Source organism: Hirundo rustica, chromosome 6 (genome assembly GCF_015227805.2).
Source record: "Hirundo rustica isolate bHirRus1 chromosome 6, bHirRus1.pri.v3, whole genome shotgun sequence".
NCBI classification, from domain to species: Eukaryota; Metazoa; Chordata; class Aves; order Passeriformes; family Hirundinidae; genus Hirundo; species Hirundo rustica.
In genome coordinates this window covers 2,444,591-2,462,158 of record NC_053455.1, presented here as the reverse complement: position 1 = coordinate 2,462,158, position 17,568 = coordinate 2,444,591, and the positions used below count along the sequence as shown (strand labels likewise).

General features: G+C 51.1%; 1 protein-coding gene across 1 annotated transcript; it reads right to left on the bottom strand.

Moving 5' to 3' along the window:
• Positions 1-504: 504 nt before the first annotated feature.
• On the bottom strand, positions 505-13,600 carry RTRAF (RNA transcription, translation and transport factor). The gene is made up of 8 exons (XM_040068299.2): positions 13,368-13,600; positions 12,525-12,649; positions 11,089-11,188; positions 8,397-8,483; positions 7,440-7,528; positions 4,480-4,548; positions 1,643-1,691; positions 505-885 (listed from the first exon to the last, which is right to left on the bottom strand). Exons 1-8 carry the CDS (start codon positions 13,426-13,428, stop codon positions 731-733), a joined length of 735 nt encoding a protein of 244 aa, XP_039924233.1. The 5' UTR covers positions 13,429-13,600; the 3' UTR covers positions 505-730.
• Positions 13,601-17,568: the final 3,968 nt, after the last annotated feature.

Here is a 17,568-nt window from a genome sequence, read left to right as displayed (position 1 = left end):
AGCCCTGAAGACAGAGACTGTGTGTGCTCCAAAACCCTGCAGAAGAGGGATGGGATGTGGCAAAGGCAATGAAGATTGTCCCAGAGGATGATTCTGTGTTCTCACCACTGCCTCCATGCATGTCTTTTAGTATTTATATTAGAAGAATATGCTAGAATTGATCTGTTCATGCTTGTTGGGTCTTGCAAGTGCCTTCCTAGACCTGCCCAGTGCAGACCGATACATGTTCAGAAATACCAGTTACGTTGTAATGCTTCACTTTTTTCTAGGTTACTTCAATAATGGAATAAAGAAAGGTTGGTTGAAGTTTCCCTTCGGGTTCAGTTTTTCACTGTTTCGGTTGTAGGGGAGTATTTCAGCCTGGGGAAGCAGCAAGCAAGCTGCTCTTAGGGCAGGACCTCGGGAAAAGAAGTTTTTTTACGTAACGTTCCCTTCAACACAAAGCCAAACACAATGGGAAAAAAAGAGCCACCAAAAAAAAAAAAAAAAAAATAAAAAGGTCCCATTTGCCAACTCAGAGCTCACCAGAACAACTCGTCTGTTTCCCTCAATTTCATTTATTTAAAGAAAACAAAAACAACTGGTAATTCATCAGGAGGCAGAATTCAATTTCCCGTTTTCTTTCCAAAAACGGGCAAATCGATCCCGTCTGGAGGCGCGCGCCGGCGCGGGAGCCGCGCGTGGTTCCGAACCGCCCTGAGCACGCACGGGGCCGAAGGCGTTTGTCCCTTCATCTCCCCACTTTGCCCAGTCTGTGGTCAGTCTTGGGGTCAGCAATGATGGCCTGGACAGCCACGATGGCCTCGTTGATTTTGGTCTGCAGCTCCCGCAGCTCCTCGATGTGCAGCAGGCGGAGAATTTGGGCAGCTTCGTTGATAACGGCATCTGGAGAAGGGGGCACAGAGAGGGCTTTGAGTTACACCCATCATTTTCAGCTCACGGGAGGGGCGGTTGAGGAAGTTTTAATGTTGTTCCTGCTGGTGGTTTCCAGGCTGGAAAACGGAGAACAACTCTCCCTGCTGCTGGAGGGGGATAGGGTGATCTCCAAACCCTCCCCACCATCCAGGGAACGAGGGAATCACAGGCTGGCTTGGGCTGGAAGGACCCTAAGGATCATCTCATTCCAACCTCCCGCTCCAAGGCTGGTGAGAAACACCCCAAGCAGCGATTTGAGGGACGTGGAGCAGAAGCGGAGCCAGACCCGTGGAGCCCCAGGTCACCTGGCTGCTCCTTATCAATAATCCATCGGGTTTATCAATAACCCATCAGCTCACGCCAGCCTGAGCCGCCTCGATGGGATTTGAGGGGAAAAAAACAAACAACAAAAAAAGAGAGGCAGCTGAAATCCACGGAAGCGGCACAGCTGTCCTCTGCTGGTGGCAGCAGGATTTACAAACAGCGGGATGCATTCCTTGGGCTGCCGTTAAAAGCTGTTATTTAAACATTCCAAACGGCTTGGGTTTAGGCTTTGCTCTTCCAAACCCAAAACGCTCAGGAGTGCTCATAAATAACCAGCTGGGAGGGAGGAATTCTTTCCACTCCGGGTTTTTTTTACTGTCCACATCAGCCCTGGATTTGACAGTAATAACTCTGTCAAAGGCAAACATTCCCATTTAAAAGTCACATTAGGAGCAGTGCTCACCTCCCGTGTCAAATCCAAGAATGTGCTTTTCCAGAGCGACAGGCAGACCCTGGAAAAGGAACAAAAAAAACCCAACAAAACAAGGAAAAAAAAAAAAGTTTAAAATTTAATTTTAGGCGTTTGGTAAATAAAATCAAGTAGTACAGCAGGTAACTGGGGGAGAAAATACGGGGTTCTGCTTAGACAAAAACGTGTGGGGAGTTTGAAAAGTCACCGTGGTTGCCTAAAACAACTCCCTTTGTGCCCTGAAACACGGAGTGTTATTAAAGAAAAAAACCTTCCTGCTCAAGAATCCCTCATTGGATACACAGTGCCTGCATTCAGTCCTTAAAAGGCCAGGACTGGGAGCCATCCCCCAATCCAGCAGCTTCCCAGGAAAACAAAACTGGGCTTTCTCAGAAACTTCTGCCTTTCAACAGCTGCCAGCCTTGGAGCAGAGCAAAAGAGAGATTGCAAAGAGCTGCAGAAATCCGCTGTTAATCGAGTTCTGCTGAGCTCACAACGCGCCCAGGAGCATCTGCTCAAGCGCAAAGCTTCGGGGATAAAGCAAAATATTCCACTTTCTAAACGTTCTTCTCTGTTAAAAACGCTGCAAAGGCAAAATTTATTGGTGGTCATTTCTAAGCGTGGCTCTGTCCAGCTGCAGAGGAGTGGTCACACTAAATCATCACTCAGGGAGCTCCAGCATGCACTTCAAATCAGACTGAAAACATTCCCAAATCCCAGAATTTCCTTCTGCTGCCCTCGGTAAGTTTTCGCAACGTTTGCCAAAAAGCCTTGAGTTTTGCACGACAACAAGAAGAAAACATGGGAGTTCATTAATTTCTGCAGGGAACGGGGCTGTAAAGCTTTTTAGACAGTGAAAATTTCCTTTAAAGGCTTTTATGCACATGGGGAAAAAAAAAAAAAAAAGAAAATCTGAGTTGATCAACACAAACTGGAGGCTGCAACTCATTTTGCAAAAAGTGGGTTTTTTTTCCACAGCCTTTACAGTAAAAATCCACATTCAACTGCAATCTTAAAAATCCATCTCCACCGTTAAAGCTGGCAATAAAAATGCCACTGAAGCCACCTCAGAAAGATTCCAGGAATATCAGACTTCCTACATGGATTTTTTTTTGCTTTTTTTTAAAAGATCTGAAGGTTCCAAAGAGCTCCCTGCCAGCCTGGGGTGTTCTCGAGTCACACGAGAAGGAAAAATTGTGAATTTCTGGGGGGTTTTATCCCCTCGCATCCCTTTCTTTGTGTTTGAATTCCCCAAGGTTCCTCCAGTGTCACCTGGCAGCAGGAAATTCCTTACCCTCCCTGAGTTTGATCCTTTTTGGAAAGCTGCCTTTGGGAGTAAAACTAAAAAAAAAAAAAAAAAAAGAGCACCTTGACATCAGGAACTACACAGACAACTTCATTTCCAGCCTCATTCCCTGCCAATTTCTTTTATGAAAGCGGCACAAAAATTTGGCCATTTACAAATCACTCGAAACCTGAAGAATTAATCTAAATTTTCCTTTTTTGGGTTTTTTTTTTCCCCCCTGGCACATGAAGATGTTGACGATCCCTCCTGGCACGGATTTTCCTGCTTCTAACCACCCCCTTTCCCTGCACACCCCTTGGAATGCGGCATTCCTAAGGAAAACACACTCCCAGGTTAACTCACAGACAGAGACATCTCAGCCCCGCTGATGCTTTGAAAAATCTATCAGACAACCAACAATTCCCTGGCAGGAAAATAAAAATATACCCTGCTCCTCCAAGAAAAATCTCATTTTGTCCCCAGCTGTGCAGCTATGAAAACAACAGCTAAAAGCTGCTTTTTATTAACATTACAGAACCTAAAATGAAGACAACAGGCTCAGCTGCTTTCCTATTTCCCTGCTCTTTGAACGGTTTTATGGATTTGCGAGTCCAAAGCTTTTGATTTACCCTTCCAATGCTCCTGGCAACTGCAGCAGCTCGGAGCACCTGTGAGTCCCACTTGGAAAACATCAGCAGCAGGGGGATGATAACAGACAAACAAACAAACAATGTAATAACAACAAGCAAAAATAAATAAAGCATGGATCGTTGTGTGCAGCTGCCAAAAAAAAAAAAAATAAAAAAGAAGGAATTTGGGCTCTTTGAGCAGATCCAGCTCAAAGACAGGGACACTCATAGACCTGCAGGACAGGTGAGGCTGGCCTTTCCAACATTTTCCAACCTTTCCCAACCTTCTCCAGCTCTGCCAAATGCTGGAGAGATCTGGAACGAGGAGGAAATCACGAACTAAAAACCCACAGGAACATGTGAACACCTTCCCAACAGACAGCTGGTGGTTAGCAAAAGAATTCTGCCAAAATCTTGAGTTTCAGGGCAGAAATTTCCTTCAGAAGTTTTCTTCCTGGCTCCTTTTTTTTTTTTTTTTTTTTTTGGGAAGAGATGGATTTCCAACATCCCATTCCTTGAACACGTCTGAGGTGTCCATATGAAGCAAAACGCTCCACACAAGGAACATTTCCACCTCTTCACAGCTAATTCCGAGGAAAAGCCAGGCCGTGCATTTCTCCTCACACTCCAGGCCTGCTGCACTCAACAGCCAGGATAACCCTCTGGAAAATACCTCAGGGAAGAGCTGGTCCATGATTTCTCACTCAGAAATTCCTACTCAGATGGAACAAAGCCAGCTTTGTGTGCTGCCCTCCATAATCCCGCGGATCTGCTGGAATCGGGATGGTTGGGATAAAGGAAGCTTCCACCTCCCTTCTAAATGGAGTGTTGGCACAGAACTGGTTTTGACTGAGGGGGACAGAGCTTTATCTCCATTAATTAACACAGAATAATTAACCCTGGCCATGGGTACAAACCTCCTTGGACTGGCTGGCTTTGGCTATGGCATCCTGTGTCAGGCGCTCCTGAACCAGAATCCGAATTGCCTGGGAAAAACAGGGAAAGGGGACAGGAATTAATTCACGTCTTGAGGCATCTCTCAGTAGTTCCAAGGGGAAAAGAGCCAAAATTATAACCTCAAACCCAGCCTGGTGACAGTTGTTCGTTTTTTTTTTCTGGAAAACTCTCCCAGCTCTTAAATCTTTCCATTTAGGAATAATCTTGGCATGTGGGACCTCACCCAGGTGTGCAAGGCAGTTTAACCAGAAGTGACAAGGACACTGATTTCACACCGTTAATTCCTGCCACTCCTGGGACAGCAGCTGCAAAATGCAAGGAATAAGCCTGGAAAACTTGGGATTTTTAGCCTGGAGAAAAGGAGGATCAGGGAGAGGAGCCAGGGGAGGGTCAGGATCTCCTCACAAGAGACAGGACAAGAGGAAAAGGCCTCAAGCTGTGCCAGGGGAGGTTTAGGTTGGGTATCAGGGAAGATTTCCTCCTGGGAAGGGTGGACAGGCATTGGAAAAGGTTTCACAGCGGTGCTGTCCCCATCCCTGGAGGGATTTCCACCCTGTGTGGATGTGGCACTCGGGGACACGTGGCGGCGGCGGCCTGGGCAGCGCTGGGAATGGCTTAAAAGGCTGGAATGATTCAAAGGTCTTTTCCAACCTAAACAAATCCAAATGATTCCACAACGAGCTGATCACAACCCCAAAGCAGCGGCACCCTGAGTCCTCACACCTCTAATTCCGCAGCACAATGCAGAGTTTCCTTCCCTCTCCAGAAAGGAAACGCTGCCTTGGGAAGGAAATCCTGCCGCCAGCACCTTTTGGGAAGTGCTGAACCACCTCCCAAACGCAGAGAAACCCGGAGCAAAGCTTCCCAGGCAGGCTTGGAAAAGACTGAGAGCAGAAAAGAATTCGTCTGAGCCTTTGGGAACAGGAGCAGCCTTGACTTTGACAATCCTGGTGCTCATCTGTTTTCCCTGGCTCCGGCAGGGCGAAATCCTATCAGAGCTATCAGTTACTGCTACCTACAGCTCCAAATGCCTCCCAAAATAACTGCAGGAACACCATGCAGGCAGATCTCCAGAGCAGAGAAGAACTGGCTCTGTCAAGCACATTCCCCAGACTGTCCCTGACGAGCAGCCAGAAGTGACAGAGGCAGCTCCGTGTTTCTCCCCCAGGATTTCTCCCGGTTTTGGTCACGACTGAAGCTGAGCTGATACCAGAACGTTGTCACTGAAATATTTCTAGAAATCATTCCCTGAAGGAAGTGGCCTGGACAAAGGAATGATCTGATGGGGAGTTGAATTCCAGCAGTGAAACCAGACCTTGTGGAGGAGAATTCCAAGGGCCTCTGGCATTAGGAAATATCCAACTGTGTCCCACAGATGCTTTCTGAGCAACTTGCCAGGTTTCAGTGAAGAAAATGATGAAGAGAATGATCTAAACCTCTGCTCACCCTGGCCAGATGTCTGTGGTGTGCCTGCAACCCTTTTTGGCTCTCCCCCCAAAAAAATCCACTCCTGAGTGTCCAAGCCTGGACAGGGATCAGAAATTCCCTGCAAACCTGCTTGTTGTGGGGGAGAGTGAAAGAGCCTGACTGACACCTTCTAATTATCATCACCTCAACCCCAAAACCAGCCTCGCATCGTTCCTGGAATGTGGATTTTCACTGCAGGAATCCACGCTTAGTGGAATTAAAAGCAAGGAAATTCAGGCTGGATTTGCCCAAATCTGTCTTGGGAAAAAAAAAAAAAAAAAAAAAAAAAAATGAGAGAGCTGTGGAAATAGTGACAGAAACGTAAATAGATTTATGCAGAATTATACACCCAGTAAAGTTTGCCAGGCCTGGGAGAAGAGCTGAAGGAATTTTGATAAGAGCTGAGCTCATTCACGCTGCAAATCCTCAATATCACCACAGCCAGGGGCTCCTCTCCCTCCCTGATGCCCCTTTTCACTGATCTTTGTGGGGTTTTGAGTGGTTTTTGGAAGGGGGTTGATGTATGAGATCTCCACGCTCCTTCAAGATCAAAAAAGGACATTTTAGGAAGAGAAAGTAGGAAACCAGACTGGAGAGAAGGAGAAAAAAAATGGATGGAATAACTTTAGGCTGAGAATTCCTTAAGAAACCAAGTGACCAGAATACTCTTCCAAGAATTACAGATTTACACTAAATAAACTCCAATACCAACAGCTTTTGGTTCCTCCAAAATAAGTTTAACAAATGTCACAGCTATTGTCATGAGAAGAACTTTATGTTTGGGGTTTTTTTTTTCAGTGAAATGCTTTTATTTTAATGCCAAACAAAACCAAGTTTATTCCCATATTATGACATGATCAAGCAGGAACTTGGGATTTTACACTCTCTTCAATAATGTGGGGTTTTTTGTTTAAAAAAATACAGTTTGATCCCAAATCTACAGAGTTCCATCAGAAAGTCAGAAATTTTCTTAAAGGCATAAAAAAGATGGTTTAGAAAATTAATTTGCCTATTTAGTGCACTTAAAGCCCATAATTAGTTGCCAAAACCAAATGAAACTGATTCCAGTAATGACAAGGAGTAAACAGTTCACAGACCAAAAGAAAAAGGAAACTTTTGTTGTTTCAAAACATCCTTGGCATCTTTAACTTTTTGAATTTTCAAGTTCCTCTTCATTCCCAGCACTGGGACAGAACCTTCTCCTTTGAGGATGTTCCTTAAGGAACTCACCTAAAACTGTTCATCAGGATAATTCTCCCGGCATGAATTTCCAGGATTTCTCTTCTGTGTTCTTATCTGCTTGAAAAGACACTGAGATGGGGTTGGTTTTTTTCCCCCCCTCTTTGCCTAAAAATTCGTATTTATCAGTAACTGCACCTCAAGCTACGAACAGGCACCAGGAACTGGGGAAAAGGAGGAAAAAAAAAGGAGGTGGGAAAAGTGTGAAACTCACCTTGAGCATCACCAAGTAATCATCATGTCTCTGGATCTGGAGCAGATTAGCCAAAGCCATCACTCCAGCCTTGAAATCAGGATTATTCACTGTGGGGAAAAAAAGAAAAAAAAAAAAAAAAGGATTATCATTAAAAATAAATGGTAATTTGTTGTGGTTTGACTGATTCCAGCAGGCAGGATTGGCTCCCTGATTCCATGGTATTGCACTGCTTTCAAGGATGGACAAAGGCAATTCCTCACCATCCTTCGAGCGTCCAAAAACCAAGGATGTGGCACTTGGGGACATTATTTAGTGGTGAATGTGGCAGTGCTGGGTTAATTGTTTGGCTCAGGGATCTTAGAGGGCTTTTCCAATCTTCATTCCATGATTCCAAGGCCATGGATACACAGAAGTGAGGAAAACGATTTGGCTACAGAGCAATCAGCCCTGGGCTTTGCAAATAAAGCAGATTACAGGCAGATATTCTCTTCTGGACATTCTTTTTATTATTTTGGTTTTTTTTTTTTTTTTTAATCCCTGCAGAGCAGAACTGCTGCTGATGAGGGCAGGATTGATCCCTCCCCTCTTGGTGATGGAGGAATGGAAAAAAGATTTCGAAGATTTAAGGTTGATTTTAGCAGCTCTTCCCCACCACTTCCACTTATTGTGACTGTGCCTAGCAGGGGGAAAAAAAATTAATTAAAATTATTATGACAGAACAGCTGGGGAAGACTGAGCCAACATGAAAAATCCTGACAGCATGGAAGCAACCAGCCTTGGATAATTCTATTTTTGAAGGCATCTTGCTACTTCTCCCTCACCTGCAATAAATAATCACCATTCACAGAGCCAAGCTGCTCACGTAAATGCTCAGCTCTGCTTTCCTGAAGCTTTAAATGGGGCTTTAAAATCACGGGATTAACCAACAACGGGCCACGGAGCACGTTCCCATCCAGGAGCTTGTGGCACACTCACCATCCAGGTTAATCAGTGGCTCTGCGTTTTTGGCTGTGTTGTCGGCGTTTTTAGCACCATCAGGGGTGGAATCCTTGTACTTATCAGCTGCAAAAAAAAACCAGAGGAAGCAAAGACAAAAATCTTCAGGCAAAAAGAACTGACACGAAGTTTAGCAGGGAGCTGCGGTGTTACAGCTGGATTTTTGTGGGGTAAGAGCCTAGTGGCGTTATAAACGGAGATTTCTGGGGTTATAAACTGGGATTTTGGAGCTCCCCATTAATGGTACCAAAAGCTGCCACTCCAGAGGTTCCAGGAGCGGCCTCAGAGCCTGCTCCACACTTCCATACAGGGCAGGATGCTCTTCCTCACAGCCTCACCCCAGAAAGGCTGAACGAGGATCTCCCAGATCTGCCGCTTTTAAAATCCATCAGCTCCACTCCAGGGCCCTCTGCCTCAAGCAGGGATCAAGAATTAGGGGGCGACGAGCAAATAAAACATTTCCAGCTCAGGGTTTGCTTCACAGCCCACACAAGGCTTTTCCAAGCCTTTGGAGGATGGAACCTCCTGAACTCCTCCTTTTTCACACCATGCCAAGGAACAGGCGGCTCATTCTGCCCATCACGAGGGGCTGAGAGTCACATCACGGGTATTTATATCCCACCCCTGCTCTGGGCACAGCTCAGCCCTGCAGGAATTAAAGGTAAAGGAAAACCAGCACTCTGGCTGCTGTTATTTCGTAATTACATTTGTATTCCCACTCCCTCCACGAGGAGACGGAACTGGGGTGACTGGGGAGATTTAACTCCACTTTTCCAATAACCTTGTCCCAGTTCCCAAGGGTTCCACATCTACTCCTCGTTAAAAAAAAATAATAGTAATAAATAATAAAAAAAAAAGTCTAAGAATAACTCCTCTAGATAAATGCAGCACTAAATATAATTCATTTCATACGCTCCAGAGGAAGTTCTCATGAAGGCAATCCCCCCAGGGAGAAGGAGGATGAACATCTACAATGGGACTGGCTCCGTCCAGAAATCAAACAACGAACGCAATCACGCCGCTCCAGGCCGAAAAGCGGCGGCTCCCCCGCGCACGGGGCGCAAACAAGCACACCAAACCCGGGGTTTGCTTCTTCCGAAAGGAGCCAAACGCGCTTTTGGCGCCGCCCGACTTCGCTGAGAACTTCCCGAAGGGCGCGGAAGAACCTCCAGAACGGGCAAGGCGTCGCCGCCCGCCGCGCTGGCGGCTGTGACATCGCGGCGCGCTCGGCGCCAGGGCGCAGGTGACAACGCGCGTCCCCGCCCCGCGGAGCTCCAGGTGCCGCACGGGGACGGCCTGAGCGGGATCCCAGCGGGATGCCCAGCCTGGAGCAGCTCCTTCTGGTGGCCCTCGGGCTCAGCTGTTTCTACCCCGGCGGCAGCAGCCCCTCCTGCCCGCCCTCCTGGGCCACCCTGGTGTGGGATGTGCCTCCCCTGGAGCTGGAGGAGGGCAGCGCCCAGCAGGGCATCACGGTGCTGGAGGCGCTTTATTGGAGCACCTCAGCCCTGTGCCTGCTGCTCCTGGCGGTTTTCCTCGGCTGGAAAGCCAGGAACCGCTGGAGAAAGGTGGGAGACGGGGGGAAAGGGGCAGGAGGGTGGTGCCAGGAGCCCATGGGGACAAGGAAGGGCTTTCCCAGATTGTGTCCAGCCTCTGCAGGCAGAGGTGGGTGCTGGGCACCGTGGAGAAAACCAGGAGGGGCTTGGCATTCCTGGGGTTTGGAATGAGATGGGGTTTAAGGGAGTTCCCGAGCCAAACCATTCCGTGATTCCCACACAAGCTGCTCCCTGGGGCAGCCCAGCCAGGCCTGAGGTGCCCCTGTCCCTGTCACCACGCTGTCACCCCTTCCAGAGATCAGGAGAGAAGGATGGATGCTCCTGCAAGACCTCCAAGCTGGTCTCCCAGCTGAAGGAAAATCCCGACTTGCTGAAGATCTACCTGAGGCACCTGCAGAAGTGCAGGACATCCTGTGTGGAAGTGTTCCAGGTCAGGCTGGATGGGGCTGGGAGCGACCTGGCCTGGCTGGATACAGCCCTGCCCAGAGGGGTTTGGACTGGGAGGTCCTCACAGGTTCCTTTCAATCCCAATCTCTCTGCGATTCTCCAGAAAAAAGAGCGAGAAAATACGGGAATGCTTCAAGGAGGACACGACACGTTCTGCTCTTTGCCCACCAATTCCCAGCTGTAGCAAAGCTTCCCAAAGGAAGGCTGGGCAGTGGATGGAGCTGTCCCAACAAAGCTTCCCAAAGGAAGGCTGGGCAGTGGATGGAGCTGTCCCAAAGCACGGGGACAGCACAGCCTTGACAATAAAGGTTGGAGGTGAAATTGTCTCCAAGGTAAATAAACGGAACGTGGAACTGAGGGAGTGACCCCGCACTGGGAACGCTGCAAAGCCCCTCCAAACACAAGGGAAGGAATTCCTGGCTGGGAGGGTGGGGAGGCACTGGCACAGGGTGCCCAGAGAAGCTGTGGCTGTCCCTGGATCCCTGGAAATGCCCAAGGCCAGGCTGGACAGAGCTTGGAGCAGCGTGGGACAGTGGGAGGTGTCCCTGCCCGTGGATCTTTCAGGTCCCTTCTCTTCATGGTCCCTTCAAACCACGCTGGGATCCTGTGACACGAATCAGAACCCCCCCATTCCCCTCCCATTCTGAGACATCCACTGCATTCCCTCGTACCATTATCCCCATATTCCAGCCTCACAGCCAAGCCAAGAAGCCAATCCACCGTTTCTTGTCGTTCCTGTATTTTGAAGGGACAGTTCACGTCCTTCATGTACTGGGGAGCAAAAAGGAGAGAAAAACAAACGGATTTTAGTTGACCTGGATGAATCAGCTGGGAGCACAGAACCGTTGTGTGAGCAGTCGCTTTCCCACAGGCCTCACAGGAAACATTCATTAACAAGAGGAGCCACTGTGAAATTCCTGCTGTGGAGTGTCCCAACCCGCCTCTAGCTCAAGTCTGACACCTGGTTAATGGAATTTTCTATTTAATGAATGTTTTTTTAATCGCCAGACTGCACCCAGGGAAGCCAAAACGCCCTTGCTTTACTCTCTGCTCACGTCGCAGAGCAAAACGGAGCAAGGGAAGGAGGAACAAACTGGAACAAAGCCTTCCCACCTGGAATGAAGGCTTCCACAAGCCAGAGGATTCCCTGGAGCAGGAGAAGTAATTTTCCTTTTTTTAGGGATTGTGTTCAACAAGAGAGGACCAAACCAGGCTGAGGTTCTGTGTCAGCACACGAGATCCAGCCCTGGCTGCTGCCAAGGCTCCCAAAATCCAGGGCGTGGTGGCATTCTGTTGTGTCCCTTTGCTGCAGGGACAGAAGTGCCACACAGCTGGGCAAAGGATGCCAGGGGCTGGAGAGAGAGAATTCCTTGGAAATTCTGGAGAGGACACTCTCAGCAAGCCAGGAAAGGCACCACAACAGCTGCCAGGAATTCCAGATATTCCCATTTCTCTGGAATAATTCAGGTTCTTCCTGAGCACTGCGACTCCTGGGCAGTGAGCAAAGCAATTGTTTCCAGGAGGTGGGGGAAAAAAAAAAAAAAAATTGGGATGAATGGGCACTGGGAATTACAGAGCAGGGAAATGGGAGGCAAGAGGAAAAGCTCGAGAGCCTCGTGGTGGCTGCAAATGCTCAGGAGCACAGGGAACACCCAGGGATTCCGAAAATCCATCTGGAATGACAGGAGGTGCAGGGGTGAGCTTTCCCCCACATGCTGGCAAGGCCTGCAGGAGCCTCACCCGCCTCCTTTTGGTACAGGAGGAGCGTTAATGCAGAAAAAAAAAATGTTTATTTGCAGTCAGTCTCCCTTCTGCTTCAAGAGCTGAATCAAATCAGGCAAAAAAAAAAAAAAAAAACCAAAAAGAAAACCCACAAAAACCAGATTAGGATGGATACTCCACCTATTAAACAAACAAAGCTGAGGGAAAACTATGCACAAAATGCTCCCATTGTAATGAACTCCCCCAGTCTGGCTTCAACAAGACATTTAAATTCCTAGAACTCTTAACAGGACAAAGATCCAGAGTTATTTCCATTGCACAGCGACAGCAGCTGTGAAAGATCATTTACACCAACGCTTACACTCGTTTGGAGGGAGGAAAATACCTTCTCAAAGGATTTGGGCCACTCCTCACTGTGGATGTTCCTCAGATTGCCCCGGTCCTCGATCTTGTAGTGTCTGATTTTCTGGTCCTCGAGCCAGACAATGAAATTCCTGAACTCTGTTTCATCTGCGGGGAGGAGGAAACAAAGCAGGAAATCAAAAACATCATAAGTTTTGATCCGATTCATACAAATCTCGACGCCTCTGAGCAATTTTACCATTAAAACCTCATACTTATATATATATATATATATATATATACTAAAAAAAACCAACTAAAATTGTGCATTCCCTGACCAAAAATCAGCCCTGAGCGTTTTGCATTTTTCAAACTGGCTGTAACTGACTGACCTCATTAAAGGCATCAGCCAGCAGATTATTTTTAGTGGGAACATAATTATAACTTACAAAGGACAGAAAGAAGGGTGAAAAAAATGAAAATTTGAGTTTCTAGTTCTGTTTTTGGCAGAAACACAACACACGCAGCACCAACCCCCAATCCCTCTCAAAAAACACAGCATAAATATTGTGGCCGCACATTTTTTTTCCATTCACAGTCGATTCCTCTTGCTCGCTGACCCCAAACCCCGTTATTTATGGACTGGAATTCCACAATTTGGGAATTGTGGGGGCACACAGGAATACTCAAAATGGGTGACAGCAGGTGACAGCTCCGGGCTGTCACCGCTCCCTCAAAGCCCAGCTGGGGTATTTTGGCTCTGGAGGAGCTTTATTCATGGAATCTCGGGATGGTTTGGTAGGAAGGGACCTTAAAGCCCATCCCACCCCACAGCTCCCACTGCCCCAGGCTGCTCCAGCCTCCCCCGGCCGCCGCAGCCCCTCACCCCTGCAGTTGAAGCCGGCGGGGTTGTGGTAGTCGAGTGCCGAGAGCTTGCGGCGGAACATGATCCCGGTACCGGAGCCGGCCCCGATCCCGACCCGGATCCCGATCCCGATCCCTATCCCGATCCCGATCCCGATCCCGATCGCGATCCCGATCCCGATCCCGATCGCGGTGCCGGTGCCGGTGCCACCTCCCCCTCTCAGGCCGCGCCGACGGCGCCGCACGGACCGGAAGGACGGGAATGCCCGCCCCCTGCGCGGCGTTCTGCTCGCCCATTGGTCAGCGCGCTGAGAGGCGGCTGCCTGGACCAATCAGAGAGGGGAAAGGGCTGCCGGGAGGGGAAGTGACCACTATGCCTTGCGTATGGACGCGGCGGCAGAAGGGGAGGGGCCGGGAAGGGGGCGGAGCGGAACATGGGAGGGGTCGGTGTGAGGGGCGGGGTCGGTGTGGGGTGCGGGGTCGGTGTGAGGGGCGGGGTCGGTGTGAGGGGCGGGATCGGTGTGAGGGGCGGGGTCGGTGTGAGGGGCGGGGTCAGTGCGAGGGGCGGGGTCAGTGTGGGGGGCGGGGTCGGTGTGAGGGGCGGGGTCAGTGTGAGGGGAGGGGTAGGTGTGAGGGGCGGGGTCGGTGTGAGGGGCGGGGTCGGTGCGAGGGGAGGGGTCGGTGTGAGGGGCGGGGTCGGTGTGAGGGGCGGGGTCGGTGTGAGGGGCGGGGTCAATGTGAGGGGCGGGGTCGGTGTGAGGGGCGGGGCTTTGCAGAACTGGGGGCTGTGTTGCGCTGTACTGGGAGCTGTACTGGGGGGTACTGGGGGCACTGAGATGCCCTGGGAACGCTGGGAGCTATACTGGGGGGTACTGGAAGCTGTACTGGGTACTGGCCTGGGGTGTACCGCGAGCGCTGGGAGCTGTAGTGGGGAGTACTGGGAGCGCTGGGAGCTTTACTGGGACCTCTGGGAGTTGTACTGGCAGCACTGGAGTGCTGTGCTGGCAGAAGTGAGCTGTACTGGGGATCAGGGGTCTGTACTGGGCACCACTGGGGAGCAGGGATCTGTACTGGAGAGCACGGATCTGTACTGGAGAGCACGGATCTGTACAGGGCACCACTGGGGAGCAGGGATCTGTACTGGGGAGCGGGGATCTGTACTGGGTACCACTGGGGAGCAAGGATCTGTACTGGGGAGCAGGAATCTGTACAGGGCAGCACTGGGGAGCAGGAATCTGTACTGGGCAGTACTGGGGAGAAAGGATCTGTACTGGGGAGCAGGGATCTGTACAGGGCACCACTGGGGAGCAGAGATCTGTACTGGGCAGTACTGGGGAGAAAGGATCTGTACTGGGGAGCAGGGATCTGTACTGGGCACCACTGGGGAGCAGGGATCTGTACTGGGCAGTACTGGGGAGCAGGGATCTGTACTGGAGAGCACGGATCTGTACAGGGCACCACTGGGGAGCAGGGATCTGTACTGGGCAGTACTGGGGAGAAAGGATCTGTACTGGGGAGCAGGGATCTGTACTGGGCAGTACTGGGGAGCAGGGATCTGTACTGGAGAGCACGGATCTGTACAGGGCACCACTGGGGAGCAGGGATCTGTACTGGGCAGTACTGGGGAGAAAGGATCTGTACTGGGGAGCAGGGATCTGTACTGGAGAGCATGGACCTCTACTGGGGAGCAGAGATCGGTACTGGGGAGCACGGATCTGTACTGGGGAGCAGGAATCTGTACAGGGCAGCACTGGGGAGCAGAGATCTGTACTGGGGAGCAGGGATCTGTACTGGGCAGTACTGGGGAGAAAGGATCTGTACTGGGGAGCAGGGATCTGTACTGGGCAGTACTGGGGAGCAGAGATCTGTACTGGGGAGCACGGATCTGTACTGGGGAGCCGCCGGTTGAAGGCTCCAGCTGAAGGGGTTTTTTTCCCTGGAGAAGGCGATGAGCTCCAGCTGGGAGCGAAGCCGCCCCCGTCCCCCGCCCTGCTGGGGTGGCACTTTGCAGCCAGGCAGGCGGTGACAGCGTGACGAGCCGCTGCAATATCCATCCTGACATTTCCTCCGTGCCAGCCCTTCCCGGCGCTCCAGCTGGCACCGGCTGAGGGATGGCACTGCCATGAGCCAGCCCCCTCCGTGGCCTCAGGGGGGATCCAGGGGGGCTTCTGCCTCCCTTTCCCTTTAGGACCATTCCTCTCCCATCCTCTGGATCTCCTCCAGCTTCTTCCAGGAGCGGTGTCAGCAGGGCAGGGACTCCCTGTTGCCTCAGCCTCCTTTAGTTTTTCTGGAATTCCAGAATGGTTTGGGTTGGAAGAGACATCAAAACCCATCCAGTGCCACCCTCTTCCATGTCAGGGACACCTCACACTGTCCCGGTTGCTCCAAGCCCTGCCCAACCTGGCCTTGGACACTTCCAAGGATCCAGGGACAGCCACATCTCCTCTGGGCACCCTGTGCCACCACCTTCCCAGCCAAGAATTCCATTCATCCAACCTCAACTTCCTCTCTTTCGCTTTGAACCCGTTATCCCTTGTCCCATCCCTGCAGCTCCCGGGTCAGTGTCCCTCTCCCACCCCACAACAGCAGCGACCTTCGAGGTGAGCGGGACGGGCACAACAGCTCCAGCACGGAGAGCAGGCGCTTGGCACCGTCCCCAGGCTGCCCTCAGCCACACGAGCGTCACACGCCGTCCGTGCCGCCAAGAGCGACAAAGGACGGAGGCAGCGGCACCTCCGCTCTCCCTCAGAACGTCCCGTCCCAACCCATCCTTGGCCTTCACCCCGGATTTGAGAATCCCCCCGCTCCCTGGTGTGTCCAACCCCTCCTGCAGCGACACGCGGGACAAACCCATCGCCGTGGGGATGAGCTGCGCTCCTCCTCTGCCCGCTGCAGAGCGACGGGGCTTGCGGCTAATGAACGCAATTAGCGCCGGTGGGTTAATTCTCAATCAGGGAGCCGGGCAGCGCCGGGAGCAGCGTCTCGCCCACGCTCTCCGTGGAAGCTCCACACCTCCTCCCGCTCGGCAGATGCTGCCGCATCCGAGGCGCTGCCGCTCCCGAGCTGGAGCCTGGGGAGGTGAGGATGGAAGGGAGCAAGCGTTGGAGCTGGAGGGGAGCCAGGGAACGGCTGAGCTGCCTGGCAGGCGAGGAGAGGCTCGGCTCCTTCCTTCCCAGAGACACCATTTTGCTCCTGAGCTGCTCTGGTGGAAGCGGGAGAGGACGGGAGTCGGTCTCGGCGCTCGTCAAGACGATTGGAGAACTGGGACGTCAGCACAGGCCCGGGCTGGGGTCGGTGCTGGAGGTTTCACTCTGGAACCCACGGTGCCACCTCGTTCCCGAGCCCAGGAGTGAGCCGAGGCCAGGCAGCCTCGAAATGTGCCCAGCAACTTTGCTGGGAAAACGCTCAACCCCGAGGGCCCTGGGGAAAGCTGGAGGGAAAATTCAGGATGTGGGGAATTTGGTAGGAGCAGGGTGCGTTTGATTCTGTGATCAGGAAGTGGAATGAGTACAAATCATGGAATCAAGGATGTTTGAGTGGGGTTTTTTAAATTATTTTTGATGTTTTTTTTCTTGATTTGAAATCAAGAATCCTGGAATGTTTTGGGTTGGAAGGGACCTTAAAGCTCATCCAGTTTCACCCCCTGTCATGGGCAGGGACACCTTCCACTGTCCCAGGCTGCTCCAAACCCCATCCAGCCTGGCTTTGGACACTTCCAGGGATCCAGGGGCAGCCACAGCTTCTCTGGGCACCCTGTGCCAGGGCCTCAACACCCTCCCATTAAAACAATTATTCCTTATATCTGAGTCTGAACCAACCCTCTTTTAGATTAAAACCCTTTTTGCTGTCACTCCAGGCCATATAAAAATCTGTCCTTCTTTATGAGGTTCCTTCAGGCCCTGCCAGGGGCTCTGAGCTCTCCCTGGAGCCTTCTCCTCTCCAGGTGAACATTCCCAGCTCTCCAGAGCAGAGGGGCTCCAGCCCCTGGAGCAGCTCCACGGCCTCCTCTGGATTTGCTCCTGCGCTGAGTGCCAGGGCTGGGAGAAGACGGAAAGAGAGGGGAGAAGGGATGGGCGACGAAACCAGAAATTTTCGGTGTCTCTCAATTTCTGAGCAAGGAACCAGTTCTCCCCTGACCTGCCTCGTCCCGTGGGAACAAAAAGCTGCTGAAACCCCAGGAGTTTTCGCTTCCCTCCATAAGAGGCACCAGAACTCCTGCTAAA

What these genes read in the sequence shown, in the direction of transcription:
- RTRAF (XM_040068299.2), bottom strand. Translation starts at nt 13,428, where the DNA reads ATGTTCCGCCGCAAGCTCTCGGCACTCGACTACCACAACCCCGCCGGC. An exon ending in GGCCCAAATCCTTTGAGAAG is followed by an intron (nt 11,189 to 12,524) that starts GTATTTTCCTCC and finishes TTTGCTCCCCAG; the next exon opens with TACATGAAGGACGTGAACTG. An exon ending in ATTACTTGGTGATGCTCAAG is followed by an intron (nt 4,549 to 7,439) that starts GTGAGTTTCACA and finishes TGTTTTTCCCAG; the next exon opens with GCAATTCGGATTCTGGTTCA.